Source organism: Pteropus alecto, unplaced genomic scaffold, assembly GCF_000325575.1.
Source record: "Pteropus alecto unplaced genomic scaffold, ASM32557v1 scaffold75, whole genome shotgun sequence".
NCBI lineage: Eukaryota > Metazoa > Chordata > Mammalia > Chiroptera > Pteropodidae > Pteropus > Pteropus alecto.
In genome coordinates this window covers 15,174,908-15,192,600 of record NW_006440638.1, presented here as the reverse complement: position 1 = coordinate 15,192,600, position 17,693 = coordinate 15,174,908, and the positions used below count along the sequence as shown (strand labels likewise).

General features: G+C 41.6%; 1 protein-coding gene, 2 long non-coding RNA genes and 2 pseudogenes across 8 annotated transcripts in view; 3 read left to right on the top strand and 2 right to left on the bottom strand.

Moving 5' to 3' along the window:
• The window catches only part of ADAMTS9 (ADAM metallopeptidase with thrombospondin type 1 motif 9), a 155,127-nt gene extending 137,440 nt beyond the window's left edge, over positions 1-17,687 (bottom strand). For 3 of the 4 annotated variants that reach the window (XM_006917490.3, XM_025050793.1, XM_015593743.2), the window contains exons 1-3: positions 17,524-17,687; positions 16,516-16,916; positions 11,247-11,406 (exon numbers count right to left, since the gene is read on the bottom strand). In XM_006917490.3, the coding sequence (XP_006917552.1) occupies positions 11,247-11,406; positions 16,516-16,916; positions 17,524-17,638 (676 nt within the window). In that variant the 5' untranslated portion in view covers positions 17,639-17,687. The remainder of the gene's footprint in view (positions 1-11,246; positions 11,407-16,515; positions 16,917-17,523) is intronic. The other variant, XM_015593742.2, reaches the window with a different exon arrangement.
• On the top strand, positions 295-410 carry LOC112484426 (annotated as a pseudogene).
• Positions 4,256-6,583, top strand: LOC112484323. Of its 2 annotated transcripts, XR_003047998.1 has the most exons (3): positions 4,256-5,239; positions 5,721-5,820; positions 5,966-6,583. It is a non-coding gene; the product is annotated as an uncharacterized LOC112484323 (long non-coding RNA). The 2 variants fall into 2 exon arrangements; XR_003047997.1 differs by having other exon boundaries at positions 5,721-6,583.
• LOC112484522 lies at positions 10,672-10,790 on the bottom strand (annotated as a pseudogene).
• LOC112484324 overlaps positions 14,716-17,693 on the top strand; it is a 30,569-nt gene continuing 27,591 nt past the window's right edge. For both annotated transcript variants that reach the window (XR_003048000.1, XR_003047999.1), the window contains exon 1: positions 14,716-15,342. This is a non-coding gene — a long non-coding RNA (uncharacterized LOC112484324). The remainder of the gene's footprint in view (positions 15,343-17,693) is intronic.

Genomic DNA, 17,693 nt, shown 5'->3' with positions numbered 1-17,693 from the left:
GTTGATGTAGTCCCGTTGGTTTTTGTTTGTTTGTTTGTTTGTTTGTTTGTTTGTTTCCCATGCCTGAAGATATATCAGAAAAAATATTAGGAATAATATCAGAGAGTTTATCGCCTATGTTTCCTTCTAGGAGTTTTATGGTTTGGGGTCTTATATTTAAGTCTTTAATCCATCTTGAGTTTATTCTTGTGTAAGAAAATGGTCTAGGATGTGATTCCATAGTGTAGCGATTAGCATGTCTGCTTTACATGCAGAAGGTCCTGGGTTTATGCCCCAGTGGAGCCATGATCCATGGTCTATGGCCATACCACCCTGAACGAGCCCAATGTCTGATCTCGGAAGCTTAGCAGGGTTGGGCCTGGTTAGTACTTAGATGGGAGACTACCTAGGAATACCAGGTGCTGTAGGCATTTAAAAAAAAAAAAAAAAAGTGAATAATGCCGAAAAATGAAGTCCTAAGGTTCAAAGGGGACAAAACCCAACAGAGTCTCTTGGCCTCTTCTGTCATTCTTAGAGAGGGTATAGAAGAAATGACTAAACAGTAGGCAGAGTGAGCAGGTAAGAGGAGACAGAATAACACCAACAGAGACAGACCAGCACAAAACAGGTGGGCTGTAGCTGGTGTTAAATAATGTCAAGGATGGTACGGTGTACACTATCTCCAATACTTACTGTAAAGTTTTTATTTTGGACATGCTAAAACAGATAATAGTTTCTGAAAACCACTTTCATTCTCTCTAATCTGATTTACACTAGAATAGCACCTAATGTGAGGATTAGGAAACTCTCTTAAAAAACAAAAAACAGTGCATTATCAAAGTTACCTTTGGACAAACTCATATTGTCCACAAAGCACAGGATAAGAACTTTGGGAGATAATGGAGTCATATCTCCCATTTCTCTTTCTCTAAAAGCTTGTGGTCATACAGGGATTAATCTCACACCACTGACTCTTCTATGTCTACTCTGTCTCACTGTCCTCTGCCTTTCTCTTTCTCTCCTGTGTGCATTATGAGCAAAAGAACACAGTTGCATTCTTAGGTATCCAAAGCTTCCTTTGTAATCCTTTAACCTACTAGCCAAGAGAACACGTTCCCATCATAAAGTAGACTGACTTAAAATTGAAAGTCGTGCTTGTAGATGCAAATTAGAAATAAAAAACAATACCATGCCTTTTCTGTTGGCATATGCAATGATTTTAAATAACAAGTCCTAAATAAGTCTTTCCTACTCCATTGCTCTTCTGCTATATCTTGGACAAACTCTATACGGCGTTCTCCATTACTCTTTCCTGCAGTGTGGTCCTGTGACGGCATGAAATCTATGGTGCATGAAATGCTTGCAATAAAATAAGGAAGCCGTGTATGAAATAAGTGTCTGTAAATGAAGACAATGAAAAGAACAAGCCATAGTCTCGGGGAAAATATTTGCAAACTACTTATCTGATAAAGAGCTTATATCCAGAATACATGGAAAACACTCAAATTTCAATAAGAAAACATTCCAATTTTTTTTTAATGGGCAAAAGATTTGAATAGAGACTTTACCAAAGAAGATACATGGATGGCAAATAAGCACATAAAGACATAAAATAGATGCTTAGCCATTAGAGAAAAGCAAATTAAAACTATGATGAAATACCACTACAAATCTATTAGAATGGCTAAAATTAAACAAACAAACAAAAAGTATCAGTAATACCAAGTGCTAGCGAGAGTATGGTGGAAATAGAAGTTTTATTTCCTGCTGGTGGGACTTTAAAATGGTACTCTCACTTTGAAAAATAGATGGGCAGTTTCTTACAAAGTTAAACATATTCTTACCATATAACCCAGTGATCTCACTCCTAAGTATTTACCTAAATGAAATGAAAATTTATGTTGACCCAAAAACCTGTATGCAAATATTGGTAATGGCTTCATCTGTAATTGTCAAAACGTTGTCCCTCAACCGGTATTAGCTAAACAAACTATAGTATATCCATACAATGGAACACTACTCACAATTAAAAAAAAAGATGAATCATTGATAAAGGAAACACCCAGATGAACCTCAAAAGCACTATGCTTAGTTATTCTATTTATATGACATGCTAAACTTTAGAGACAGAAAACAGGGCACTGACTGCAAAGGGCACTAGGAATTATTCTCTATCTTGACTGTGATGATGGTTACACGACTGTATGCATTTGCTGAAACTTGCAGAATATAAAGAATGACAGTTACTGCATGTAAATTATACTGTAATAGAAAAATGGAAAGATAAAACTAGAAAAAAAATTGTAAAAAAATAAACTTAACAGAAAATGCTGAGGCTGATCACATCAACTTGAAGTTTTTCCACACACCACAGGCCAACTGCATTTCAACACCCTACTCTAATTCTAATGTCACATGAGAGATGAGGATCAATAAAAAAGAAAACATTTGTCAACATTTGCCGTTCATTTGATTTTGTTCCATCTCAAAACTCATCAAACCATCATATCTTGCATTTCCTCATGTTCCTTTTTGTGATATTCAGAATGCTTCCTATTTATTAATGATTTTCAATTGTACAGAACATCTATGCAGAAGTCTGGACAGATATAAACAGACTTTGGTCACCCATAAATGGCTACAAAATGATTGTATTATAGTCTGATGATCATAAAGAACCTAATTTTAGCAGATTCAAAGTTTAAAAATTTAAAACTCAAATGACAAAATAGTGCTTTTTTTTTTTTTTAAATGAGTGGGTTTATCTCCCTCAGATGCAGTTCACCAAAAGATCCCACAATATCTTAGTTCAAAAAGACAGTTCACTTAGGTGAAGAGTCTGAAAGCCCTCACATTAACCCCAGACACACCCTGCCTCTGTCAGCCTGCCCACCTGACCCCAACCAACCCTCTGCCCTAGGCTTCTGCCATGTCTTACAACCCTTCTTTAGAGGGGACATACATCTTAATCTGTTTCAGGGGGTTACTAGGAAGACGAACAAATGAGAAAATATCTGTATGATCCTTTTTCCTCAGCAGAGAATGGGTTTCTGAAGCAGTGACAACAGAGAAAACCCTGATTTGGGGATGGAAGGTGAAGCAGACAGCCCTCAGGCTGTCTCTGGATCCAAAAGTTACCAAAAGCGCTGGTGGGAGGGACAGGAAAGCATGTCATACATCAAGAAGCCCTCTTTTCAGGTCCAAATGTAAGAACATTTTACATTCCCAACAGCAAACTGTCTCTTCTGGGTTTAAAAACATAGATGAGTAAAATCCTTGAATAGTAGGTAGATAAGGTCCTCTTAGTAAATCCTGCAAAATGAAGATCTTTCTACTAGCAGATTAAAAAAAAAAAAAAGAGGGCTATCAAGATACTCCAGACAAAGGGTCAAAAAATCACCTAATCACACTGCTTTTTGTGCTCAATAAAATTACTTTGATAAGTGGCTTGTTCTAGTGGCTTTGTTCTTGGTACCTGCTCTGGATTTGAGGGCTGACTCGATACTCTTTCAAATTGTTGCAAATGAAGCCTAACCTTATGATGATAAAGGCAAATCAAAGAGTAAAAGAAGTAGAAAGGAAAAAAAGGGCCATAGGGAGCAAAACTAAAACTAGAATGAAAACAACAGTTTTAACGACAATGACAACAAAGTGAAAAGTTACTTAAGAGACATAACAACCAATTGCAATGTGTGGACATTGTTTAGAACCACATCTAAACAAATGGACCACACAAAGGCATTTGGGGGACAACTGGAAACATTTTAATATAGGTACTTGTTTAGGCGATATGAAGAAATTAGTGACTTTGCTCATCATGATAATGTTAGTTATGTAAGAAACTATTTTCATTTTTCAGACATGTATATTGGACTACTTAGAGAGGGAATGTCATGATACCTGGGTTTAGTTTAAAATATTCTAGCAAAAAGGAAAATTAAGATGCAAATGCAGAAAATTCTTTGTCATTGTTAAATGTAGATGGTTCGTTTTACCATTGCTTCTACTTTTTAAAAAAACAAAATGAAAAGTTAAAAAAGAAAGCAGTGAATAAATGAGAACAAATGAAAGAAGAAACTGTACCTGTATTAGAAGCTTTTTTTTTTACTATCCTTTAATGACTTTATTGGAGTATTGCACTATTAACTCCAATGTTTAAAGAGTAATAATTTTATATAAATAGCACAAAGAATATAAAGCTGAAGAAATAAGCTCAAGAATTCAGTTATTTAAAACAACAATTTTCTAATAACTTACAAAGGATTTTAGTGGTCATTGTTTATATTGACTGTTTATTAATCACAAATTTACTGAGGAATATAAAAAAGAGAAAAAGGTATAGATTGATGAGGAACCAAAAGGGGTAAGGGAGAAGAAATTAAGCCAAAACAATAAACCAGATGGCAGAAACTATCTTTAAAGATCAAATCAGTCCTGGGCTGGAGTGCCAGCTGTTTCCTTTACACACTGTGGACAAGTTCATTGACCTCTCTGAGTTTGGTTTTCTCATTGGTAAAATGAGAATAACTGGAGCATCTTGCTCCCAGTGGGCTGTTCCAGGAATAAATAAAATTACCCACAACGTGCTTTCATGTTGCCCAGCACACGAATGTTGCCTGTTCTTATGTTCACAGCCTGAAATGCTGAGGGGAAAGGATCTGAAGATATGAAAGTGTGTGGGAAAATGGAGGCAGTCTAGCTTTTCGCAGCAATCACTAATTAGCCAGCAATCAACGACCCGCTTGGGCTCAGACAGGACTGAGGTCAGCCAAAGCTTCTGTTACTGCCTGGAACTCTGGAGCTGTCCCAGAATTGTTTACTTAATTCCCCCTTAGAGGTATACTCCCTAGCTCTGTCTCTCACTCCATTTGGGCCTGACTCGCAGGACAACTAATCTAATCAGCTAATCTATGCTAAATTATTAATAGGATCTAAGAGGTTAATGTGTAACAAGTATATACTCCAACAGAGGTATGCTGGAGACACAAGGCCTCAGTGAGTCATTAGAGTCTGGGTGGGAATTCTGGGCACCAGGCAGCCCTCCTCAAATCAAATCAAATTCTAGGAAGGCATTTTAAAAATCCTGCCATCAAAAGTAATTCATATGTGAATACTATCCAATCAACAAACGGGCAGGCCAAAAAAATCCTCTAACTAGACCGGGACAAAGGGTATGTTTATGAACTTTGTGACCTTAGGTAAATCAACTTCACGGACTTCGCTGTGTCTCTGACTTCCCATCTGCAAAATGGAGGTTGAGGTAAGCATTAAAATATATAATCTAGGTAAAACATGTGGGACAGTGCCTGTCACACAATGCATGCTCAACAAATGTTAGCCATTATTAGTATCATTTAGAAGTTAGATTAGATGGAAGTCAAAAAAGATGCTTTGAAAACTTAAGTTAAAAAAGATTTTGGAGATGGCAGCTTCTTCTGCTGTGTTTTCAGTGTAATTTGGCCCACAGTGTAGCACCCTGGAATCAGATCTGGGTTCATGCTGGCCCTACTTTCTACTAGCTGTGTGACTTTGGACAAGTTGCTCAGCTTCTCTGAGATGTAATTTTCTCAACTGTAAAATGAAGATAATACCTTTAGTGTTGATGAATGACTTACATATGATAATGTATGGAATATTATCAAATTCTAGGAATGCATTTAAAAAATCCTGCCAGAGACCCCATATACTTATAATAGGAGTCCACCAAATGATGGCTTTAATTATCATCTTATATTTTCCAGCCTTTATGATTGTATCCTTGGGAGCCCTACCAAGAAGTACAGTACATTCTAATGGGAGCGATGGACAGAGTCCCCAGTGCCTAATGGAGACTAAGCCATGGTAATTCCAAAGTCATTCCAATAGGTATAAGGCACTTTAGCTGGGTGGAGAAGAACTCTCAGCTTTGACTAGTCCCGGTGTCCCAAAGAAGTAGCTGCAAGGCAGGATTTTTATCTGTCTGGTTATTGAGACTGTCTCATTCCAGAAAGAGAAAAGAGAAAAGAGAAGAGAAGAGAAGAAGAGAAGAGAAGAGAAGAGAAGAGAAGAGAAGAGAAGAGAAGAGAAGAGAAGAGAAGAGAAGAGAAGAGAAGAGCAGAGCAGAGCAGAGAAGAGAATGGGATCTTGGTTTGGCTGTTGGTCTCTGGTGACATGAGGCTACAAAATAACTACAATCCACCACCCTCATTTCTTTTTAAAATACATTTTCTTATTATGAAACTATTATAGAATCATGGCAAAAATATAAGAATATAAAATTCAAAGGTGAAGATGGCCTACGTTCCTGCCAATCAGAAATAATCTGTTGATATTTTTCTGCATATTGCTTCAGACTTTTTCTTTACACACATGTGCACCCACATGCACTTTATTATTTTTTAAAAAATGAGATCATATCATATATACTAAATTATCACTGCCCAATCACTTAATATATATATATTTCTGTGTTTATATATATTTCTATGCCATCATTTTTAATGGCTGCATAGGAATCCATCGAATGCGTACCTTGTAAGTTATTTATCTGTCTTTTACTGATGGGCACTTAGGTTGTTTCTAGCCTTTCGTTATAATAAACAACACTGTACTAAGTATTCTCTCATAAAAGCCTTTACAAAATTGTCCAATTCTTTCCAGAGAAGTTGCATTGATGGGTCAACGAACATATAATTCCTAAATGCCTTAAGAAACAAAACGCAGCTGGCCTTGCTGAGATGGGAGGATGAGAGAGGTATTTTAGTAACAGAAAAACACTGTCTTTCAGGCTCAGGCAAACAAAAGTCTTCTGTTGCCCTTCTCCCCTGCCTTTTTCTCACTCATCTACCAAAAAGCATGTCTATCACACTGATAAGAACAACTAAATTCTCCTGTGCAAAATTCAGTGTCAAATAGAGAGTGTCTACGTGACAGAACTTGGGGTTTCATCTGGAAATGCAATGTGAAGGATTGGCAGACAGTGGCTTACAAAAGCAACACACTCTCCTGAATGTCTCCCATGGGCCTGCCACTCGGCCCCCCTGGTATGTGGGCAGGCAGTCAGCTCAGTGAACTCTACTGAGGACCCATTGTGTAGGGGACACTGTAGTCACAAGGGCACATCATAGGAAAGAGGATACTCTCCACACCCCATCCTGAATCCTGAGGAACTTACAAACAGGATGAAAATCACAAATAAGTGTAGATATACTCAGGTGTCCCAAATATATACACAGACATAACCAATGACGGCGAAACAGAGACACTCCAAGAAGGGCTGCCACTGGGCCAAGAGGAACGTGCAAAAAACAAAATCTTAAAATGCTGCACTAGGTACAGAGGAAACAAGCAGACAGAAAGGGCTCTCAGCCCTGCCGCTGACTAGCAGGGTGACCTTCGTCAAGTCCCATAAGGCCTTTATGACCAGTTTATCAAGAAGCTCTAAGCTTAATCACAAGAACCCGATTAGCTTTGGGCTTGGTATTCTGAGTTTTCCTTCCTTTGCTAGGGTGTTTTAATATTTACTTTCACCATCTTTTTTAAAGACTCTTCCATTCAGTAATTGTCTACCATCTGCTGAACACTGTTGTGGGAGCTGTCATTATTTGATACTCAGTCCTGACTACACCCTTGGAAGGTACATGTTATTCTTACTTCATGCTCTAAATGTGCTTGAGGTCACATAAATAACTGGAGTAAAAAGGATTCCTGATTTTATCCTGATGGCACAGAGGAGTTACTCAATAAGTACTTTAAGGCTGCATAAATAAATACCTACGTGAATGGATAAATTAAGTTATAGACACCTTTCTAAACCTATGAAGCTTTCACTCTGTAAACTGCTCTATGCATGTCTTTTTAATATGCTATCTCAGAATTGTTTTTTTTGAAATTAGACATACATGAAGAATCAGAAATGAGCAAGACTTATATTCCATCTGCAGGAAGTAGTATAATAGCCACCGTGCCCTGCCTTGGCAGACTCCCATGATTCAGCAGCTAAAGGTTACACCTAAACATGTCAGAAGGGGGCTTCCAGGGGCCTGTTCCAAGGCTTGGGCTATCTTAAATTCTTATGCGTTGGTATTGAATAATAGCGTATCACTCTGTAAATAAATAACTTAACATCCCAGGACTACTGGGTTTGCTTACCTCTACTGAATTAGCATAGTGGCCTACAGAGGACTGCTAAGGTTTCCTCCAGATTAAATAGTCCATCATTCTATGAGAATAGAAGACATAGAAAACAATAATGGAGAAAGCCAAGTCCAGGGCGAAGCAAGCAGCAAGCTATAGACAATGGTGACTGCCTCAAATCCAACTTTAGCAGGGACTCTCCCATTTAGCTGAATTTCTAAATCGCCTGGAGCACTTAGTAAACCCACTAATTCTTGCACCATCTCACTTGGCTGGTAGAGAAGTTTGTTTGTTTGTTTTTAAAGAATCTGAGCTTGTATGAGGCTCCCAGGGTACTTCTAAAATTTACTCTTGGTTACCAACCACTATACTTGGGGGGAAATCTCTGAAGCTGACTGTATTGATATTTACAAAGAGGATATTTTCCTCTCTAGCCAGAGGAACTTCCACTCCCCACTTATTTTTACTCTCTGTGCAAAGGCTACCTGATCTCAGAGGTTTCCATGACCTTCTGGTCCATCATTCTAATGGTTGCTGGTGAATTGTGCCATATTCCCAAGTTCTCTCCAAATGTTCTGAGCCTCCTACATCTGAATTCAAAGAAGGGGTGCAGAAGAGGCTGGAAGAGAGAAACCAGAGTGGCATAGTCCAGCAGCAACCTTTGGAAGAGCCAATCAAAACTGCTGGGCTCCTGATACATCACACGGGATGAAAGAAGGGCCTGCCATATTGGTCACTGGCAAGCAAAAAACAGAAGGAAAAATAAATGTTGGCTGTGGTGATTTGAAATGTAGCACTTAAAGGCCCCAATACCAATAATGACTAGAATCTAAATAAGCTTTTCTGAAAAAGTAAGGCATCTTACATTGTCCTCAATCTTCACCTTTTCAAATTTTCCCCTCTATGTGTTTTAAACAAGATTTTTGACAATGACTTGTCCTCTAGCCCAGAAAATCAAATCAAATGTCCACTGACTTGGGTAATTAATTAAAAAAATAAATCTTGAGGACTTTTTGAGTTACGGTATTAAGTCTTTCTCCCTCTCCCTCTCTCTCTCCCTCTCTCTCTCTCTCTGTCTCTCTCTCTCACACACACACATACACACACACACACACAGATGCACACACACATACATCACACCTGCACAGAGAAAACGGGTCATGGAATAAGACAGGCAAACATGTGTTGTGTCTAGCTGTGAGATCTTGGGTAAGTTGATTTGTCTCTGCAAACCTTAGCTCATTTACCAAATACAATGAAATTAAGAAGGGTACCCATCTCACAGGGTTGTGGTAAGGATTAAGTGAGTAGTATAGGTAAATTACTTTACACAATGCCAGTAGAGAATAATAAGACCGTCATAAACGGTAATTTTAAAAAATGTTGGTTTGCTACCACTTAGGGCAGAAGAATGTCACAAAATGCCACTGTCCAATAAATTGATCAATAAAAATATTATTTGAGTATCTTTTGAACATATATTAGTAAGACAGAAGGGGAAGAATCACATATTTACTTTCTATCACATGCTATATACATGTTTATACACATGGATAAAATATGCTCTTGCTAATTCAGATTTGGGAAGTCAAGAAGAAGTCAAGAAATAAAGTCTTACTAGCATGGTAAAAAAAAATGTGATAAATGTCTCGCCATTGAACTTGCTAGCAGGTGGCAGTCTCGGCACCATGCAAGCTGCTGGGACTATTCTTTCTAAGTACATTCCTCTCTCAGCCTCTCATCCTCACCCCTTGGCTCTTTAGAAAGTTTAATAGAAGATTTCATTGTAGTCTATCTATTTCTGGCAGTAAGAACACAGCACTGGCTGAGAGAAAGCCAAAAGTCTTACGATGCTGTACCCTATGACTTGGCTACTCTAGGTTACAGGTAGCTAATGCTCTTTTATGAAAAGAATAATAAATGAACTTTAGAAATAATAATTCCAGGAATGAATAGGACTCTATACTCTCTCTTAGTGTAAGCACCTGATACAGATATGAGATGAAACAATGATCATTTGGGAAGCATTTTAGGAAACTCCTTGAATTTTGCTCTTGAACTTTGGTCTTATTTGGAGATGCCAGAAAGACTCTATGAGGTTATTTAATTTGCAGAAGCAACTTTTAAAAATAAAAAACAGGGAGAAGAATAAAGTTTAGAAACAGTAAGTCCAACAATTAAAAAAAAAGTATATTAACAAATTTGGTCCTCTAAAATAGAGGACCAAATTAAGAGATGATTTCTAATAATAAGCTATCATCAGAGAGAAAGTAACTAGGCTTCAGAGACAGTGAAGAGTTGCTTCAGACTGAGAAATGCAGATAAGCATAAGCTTTTTAGGGTGCCCAGAATGACAATATTCCTGACAATGGCCAAATATTTCAGCATAAAGCCTCAAAGAATCTGGCCAAGATAGAGGGAAAACTAGTTGTGGGCATATACGCTTTGATAGAAACTTGACAGTGCAACTTACAGTTCTAGTGCTATATTTCCTGAAGCCATAGAGCATTAGCTAAACTGAAGTTAATAGGAAAAATTCCAAGAAACATGGAAGTTTTTTTTTTTTTTATTTTTAAACGCCTACAGTGCCTGGTATTCCTAGGTGGTCTCCCATCCAAGTACTAACCAGGCCTGACCCTGCTTGGCTTCCGAGGTCAGACGAGATCGGGCACGTTCAGGGTGGCATGGCCATAGGGAAACATGGAAGTTTTTATGAGTTCTATTTGTAAGACGTTTTTTGTAATCTTACATAATTAATAAAATAAATTAACAGAAAACACCAAGAGAACACAAGCAATTGCTCATTGAGGGTACAGCTATAATTACCTCAAGATATTCCTAAAGCTTAATCATAAAAATTAGCAACTTCGACAAAAGAGGCAACTCTGCTCATAGTGGGCTTGGAGTCACTGCTATTCGAGTTTGAATTCTGGCTTTGTCACTGATTAGCTGTGCAACCTTGGACAAGTTACTAAGCCTCTCTTTAGCTTTCACATCTGTACCACGGGGATATACCTACCTTACTTGAAGACTAAATAAAAGACAACGGAAATGGTAGTGCTTTGTAGCCTGTAGAAGAGCTGCATCTTTGTAACATGGCAATTAACCCATCTCACAGAGGTGGGATCTCTGCTTAAGCAAGAAGCAAATACCTGAGGTGTCACATGCATGCCTTCCTGTTGAGGGCTCTCGGTGGGGGGTACTGCGCCTATAGATAATGTGGGGTTTGTTTTGTTCCTCTTCTTCTTGTTCATCAATGGACAATAGTGGTTCAATAAAATAATCTCCATCATGGGACCGGAATGTGCCCAGCTGCAAATGAAGAAACGAGAGGTCGATTTAATATAGCTCAACCATCGGAATGGAAAAGAAAAAAAAAAAAAAAACAATGAAACACTTCAAAGTAGAAATGGTGACATTTTACCCAGTCCCTTTCTCCTGAGGGTTACTTAAACTGAAAATACTGCTGACACATTTGGGGAAGCAGTTTATTTTCACTCTCTGCCATATCAGTACCTTATTTTTTATTTAACTCCACTATTTTGCACCCGCTATCCAAATCTGTCTCTAAGAAATACTTTCTTGGTGCTCAGGTTCTAATCACATATTCCTTCCTACAGGCTGTTGAAAGAGAGTGTTTCTCTGTGTTAAGACAGCAAGGAAACTTAGGGACAAGTGTGACATCCAAGGGAAAAGATGACCCATGGAAGCCTTATCATTAATTCAAATTCAGGAAGCATCTGTTGACCACAAAACGCTCAAGGGGTGCCACCTGCAACACTAGCACATGAGTCTCTCACCACTTCTTCCCTTTGTAATAGGGAGTGATATGATACAAGCTTTGGAGTCAGGCTGATCTAGGTTCCAGTCCCAGCACCATCACTCACCCATCCACCCTGGGCAAGTTTAACTGCTCTCACTTCAGTTTCTTTGTTTGTCAATTTGGGATAAAAATACTTACTCTGAAGAGTTATCCTGCAGATTAAATGAGATAATGCATTTAAAGTGCTTAGCAAAGTGACACCTTGTAAGAGCTTAGAACACATTAACGGCATTTGGTGTTGTGGTGTTAGCTCTAACCACCAGTATACAATTTGTATTTGCCAATCACTCTAAGCACTTTGAAAGAGGTAACTCTTTCTCCTCTCCTTCCTACATACCCACAAGTTTTACAAATGATAGATGATGCCTCAAGGGTAAAGCACCCAAACTAAATATTACGAGAGCACTAAAAAGTTCCCCATGCCATGCCAGTGAACGGTATTTAAAGGGAGAAATCAAGTTCTCTCTTACTCCATTGTTCCTTTTTTTTTTTTGCACTGGGAAAAAAGGAGGAGGAGGAGGAAGTAGCAGAGGAAGAGGAGGAGGAGGGAGAGGAAGGAGGGAGGGAGGGAGAGAGAGAATGGAAAGAAAGAAAAAGAAAAGTAGAGGGGTTTTACCTCCTGTGGACGTGGGGGAATGACTGTCCTTAAAGGTCAGAGGTGGCATTAGCATCACCTAGGAATATGTTAGAAATTCAAATAATCATGCTCCACCTCAAATCTGACCTACTGAATCAAAATCTCAGGGTATGGCCTAGGAATTGGAATTTTAATGAGCACTCCAGGATATTCTTATGCATGATAAAGTTTGTGAAGCATTAGGCTAAGACAAGGGATTCCCAAACCCAGCTAAGCATCAAAATAGCCTGGGAAATTTTTTTTAAATTTAGATCTGGGGCATTACCCTTTAGCCACAGATTTGAAATTTCCAAGGGTGAGGTCTAGACTCTATATATTTTAAAAAGCTCTCCATATGGTTCACAAGCCACTGGCTTAAAAAGGGGACAGCTCTGGTGTGGTCAGACTAAATGACAGAGTGGCTGCTTTCCTGAGAAGTGATTTAACGAATTTATTCTTACCCAAGCAGCTTTCTCTGTTTTCAATACACAACTCTGGTGTTCTCTGAGCACAGAGCAGAATACATACTACAGCACGTAAAACCTATTAGAGACTGGCCATAAATACTGGGAGAGAACCTGGGAGTTCATCTGGTGAAGATCTGGCACCTCTGACTGGTAGAAAGGGAAACCAAGGCCTGGAAGGTAAAGTGACTTGTTCAAGGTCCCCCTTCAGAGGTACAGAAGCAGCTGAATAGTGCCAGTGCTGAATCTAGAACTCAAGTATCCTGACTTTAGCCCAGTGACTTAAAAAGAAAAGAAAACAAAACAAACAACTTTGAAATTCTCTTTAGGAACATAGATTCAGTGTGTGAATGGTTAAGAACATGGGTCAGTAAGACTGGATGGAACCTCAACTCTGGCACTTACTAGCTGTGGGAATTTGAGCAAGTCTCCAACTCTCAAGGCCTCAGTGTCCCCAACTGTAAAATGGGTTGTTTGAAAGCTAGGTTGTTGTGAGGATGTTGTATGAGATGATGCATACATAATATACTTATTAAAGGGCAAGGCACATAATAAGAGTTCAATAAATAGTATTTATACGATGCCAAATTAATTTTGGTGTTGGTTAATGAAATAGTTGTTTGCTCAAAGAGTAATCCTTTCTTGGTCAAGGTGAATATTTATTCAAACATAAGTAGGTACTAAGCACCTACAATATACAAGGCTCCAGTATGGGAGAGAAATGAGTTTATATTGACCCTACTGCCAAGGAGAAGGGGACAGAACACGTTTATGAAGAACTATAATACAAAGGAGGGCATACTAAGAATCCTAAAAGAGATACAGAAACACATCTATGAAGGTGAAGAGAGATGACAGCAGCCTGTAGGACTATGAAAAGGTTTCCTGGGAAAGAAGACATGTAAGTTACACTTTAAAAAGAGAGTATGATTTGAATATGTGAAGCTGGGTGAGATGAACAAGTGAATCCAAAGGCCCAAAAGCAATGAGGCAAGATTAGGATGGGAGGGAAATTTTAAAAAGGGTAAAGAGATTGCCGGAAATATAGGATTTGTGGAGGAAAGCTGGACATGTGGATGTGAGATGGGTGAGAAGGTATACTGTAAATAGTTTGAAGTGCCAGATAGTTTATAGTTGTTCACTAGGCAGTGGGGAGCTATGTAGAATAATGAGCAGGGTAGTGATGTGACCTTGAGCCTAGCTGTTATCGATCTGTTAGCGGTGTGGGGCAGGGATTAGAGAGAAAAGACTGGAGGACAAGCCAGATGGAAATATTTGTTAGATGTCAGTTTTGAGAGAGCCGGAGAGAAGTAAAGAGGGCTAGCAACAGGGTAGGGATGCTCCGAAAAGGTGAGAGACACATTTGAGATGGAATTCAGGGAAACTGATACCTTACTAGTGAGGGGTGTGTTGGGGGTGGAGGGGTGGGATAGGTATGGCCCACTTTAAAGAGTGAAAGATTTCCTGGGTAGGCCACTAGGAACTTTATGATACTACTGCTACATAAATGGTAAGAGGAAGTCTCAGGAAGAAAGATAAATTCTAGAAGGAAGACAAAGGAGCTAGGTTTGGGGGCTAGATTAATCATTGCATATCTTTAAGTTGTATGCCAGACCTTTCAGCCCCCAAAGAGGCCTACTGAATCAAAATCTCAGAGTAGGGCCTATTAAAATTAAACGTAATATAAATGGGTTATCATGGTCTCAGCAGTCCTTTCTGAAGTCCTGGCCCTCAGTTCCCTAAGAGAGTTACCACTCGCAGTTCCACGTGCAAGTTACTACCTAAAATTGCCAATAGAAAGTAAGGTCCTTCGCAGCAAAATATTTATACAACCACTGGGGCCACTCAGCGGGGTGTGGAGGCGGGGAGGGAGGAGGAGTAAAGGCTGTTTACAAACTTGGCGTACAGACGCAGCCCTATCCGAAAGGTTCTGAGATTGGGGGTTACAGTATTGAGATCTGGGGGCGTTCTGATGCCCATGGCTCCGGTGCCTGATTTATGCCCACCTCGGCCGTAACCTTTCGAAGAACAGAAGGATTCCTGTGCTCTGGCCCTAGGTCTTGGGGCAGCGATGACTCACCGCAGCACCCCCTCCGCCTTCGCCAAACTGCCGTCTCCGCCCACCCCCAAACAATCTCGACAACGCGCCGCGGTTCCTGGAGCCTTGCTGCGGCTTAAGAGGTTCATCTCCATCCCTGCATCCCAGCAGGCTAAACCTCGCCGCTCGCGTCTTGCCTAGCTCCCCATTCAACCCCTCCGTTGAGCGCCGGAGATGGATGCGACATCCATACAGGGATCTCTGGACCCACGAACAGCAGCGAGCAGAAGGGGCAGCCGAGCACCCCGTAAGTATCCACGCTCTCACTTAGAAAAGGTGTAGTGGGGAATGTGGGTGCTTAGGGTAGGAGTAACGCATACCCGGGCGTGGTGCTCACAGCGCCGTGCGCTGGGAGACCCTGACCCAGGAAAGTTTCTGCGTCATAGGTGCGTGGCAGAAACGCACGTCGCTTGGGAAAGTCAAAACTATTATCAGTCAGGTCGGAACTTTACAGCGAGTCCTCAAATGTCACAGGGGAGAGGGGTGATGCTATGTAGGGCTTCTTGGAGGGCAAGTGGTGGTGGTGGGGAGGTAAACCGGGAGTCGGGGTACCAGCTTGGTTTCCCTGCTAAGTGCGTATTTTGCAGCACAAGGGAGGCGGCCGCCCCGCCCTCTCGCCCTCCCTCACTAGGTAAACGTGCACCGCAGACTCCCTCGTCCGATTCTCTGCAACCCCCACGGGTGGTAGAAAACCTAAAAGAACCGAAATTTCATCGGAGTAGCTTCTCCAGGCTCTCTCCCACTCTTTCTGCTTCTCCGTGCCACCCTGCCAGCAGGGTGCAGAGTCGGACTGCGCCGCACCCCCCACTCAAAGTTTCCACCCTAATTCAAAGCGTCAGAGGCAGGCTCCGCCCTCATCCCCGCCCCCAAGCCCTCGGCCCACCCTTCCGTTCCTGGGACGGGACCTGTTCCCTGTCAATCCTGTTCAGCCTCAGGGTTCCTGGCGCGTGAAAAAAGGCCCCGAGAGAACTCGGAGACTCTAGATTACGCACCGCCCTCCACGACACAGAAGGAACTCCCAGTACCCGTGCCTGGGGATCCTCAGCCCACACCCCTGACTCAAGACGCACCAATAAGGAGTCGGGTCCTCCCTGCACTCAGCTGCTCGGCTCCTGGGAGGCCGAGTTTGCCGCAAACTCTTGGAGTTTGGAAACCGACTTCCAAGCCGCTTCCCAGCGAGCCGAGTTAGGACCCTAGAAAGCTCTGAAACATCCAGAACCCCCTGGGGGCGGACGCGTGCGCTCTTCTCGAGTGTAAGCGCACGCTCTGGGCTAGCCACCCAAACCACAGGATGCAAACAAACTTCCAGCTGATACAGAACGCCAGAGCGAAGACTCGCCGCAGTGAAGGTCTTAGGCTAGAGAGCAATTAAGTCTTCCAGAAGCGGGTGACGGGAGGGGAGGGGTGCACGCCCACTTACCATTCCTGAACAGAGGCTGATAACCGCCGTGTGCTCGGACTTGGTATTGACATGGCCTTTGTAGAAACAGTGCTTGAGTTCTGCTTCCTCCTCGGAATAAAACTTAGTCTGGTTCTCCCCAGGCTCCCCGAGGAGGGTGACAGTGAACAGTGGAGCGATAAATCCGGCATGGGCGGTGAGATTAAATAGAAACTGCTGGCCGAAGGCAGAGAGGCGGTAATGCGCCTGGGAGGAGGTAGAGGAGGAAGAGGAGGAGGCGAAGGCAGGCCAGGGGTCAGAGGCAGAGTTAATGCTCCGTCGCCTTCTTTTGAAGTGCACGTTCGTGGGAAAGGGTTCTCCAAGAGCGTTCACTCGGATGGGAGACGCGATTTCGTATTCGCTCAGGGTCTCTAATAATTCCACTGCGGAGAGAAGCAGAGGCACACACCCAAGAATTCAAATTTTCCGCAAATTTTAATTTAAAATAATGCTGAGGGCTTTGTCCTGAGTTATTTTCCAGCGTTTTTTTCTTTTTCTTTTTCTTCCTCCCCCTCCCCATTAGAATCAACCCCTTCACTCTCAGTCAGTGGACAAATACTGGTGAGCGGCTACTATATGCCAGGAACAGTTAAACTGCTAGGCGCTGAGGATACAGTATTAGGAGCCAGGCAACGAACAAGTCAAAATACATAAGGTAATTTCAGATTCTGACAACCCTGAATAAAACAAAAACATGCCGCTAGCCGATGCCCCCAGTTACTAAGTTACGGTAGTTTGGGGCATGAGGGTTGGGAAGGGGAAAGATCAGGATAAAAACAGAGAGTGGGGGTGGGGATAAATTCGTTCCACAGTGTCTCTCTCTAGATATTGGCTGGGAATGACCTATAGAAGAGAGAGGCTGCAAAGCGGGAGATAATTCTTTCTAGGAAAAGTAAAGAGGCCTCCTCTGCGGGGTGCCCGCTCCTCAGCGCGTAGGCTGGGGAGGTGGCGATAGGGGCGGAGGGGTCCCGGGGGCCGGAGCTTCGTTACCTTGCCTCGGGTGCAGCCTGTCCTTGCGCACGGCCGCCGCGGCGTCTGGGCTCCCCATCTCTGCCAGGTCTCGCACCAGGAGCGTTAGCAGTGTGGCCCAGGATACAAACTGCATGGTGCTCTCCACCCCTCCCCCCACTACCCCCACCCCCCTCCCTCTTGCCCTTCTT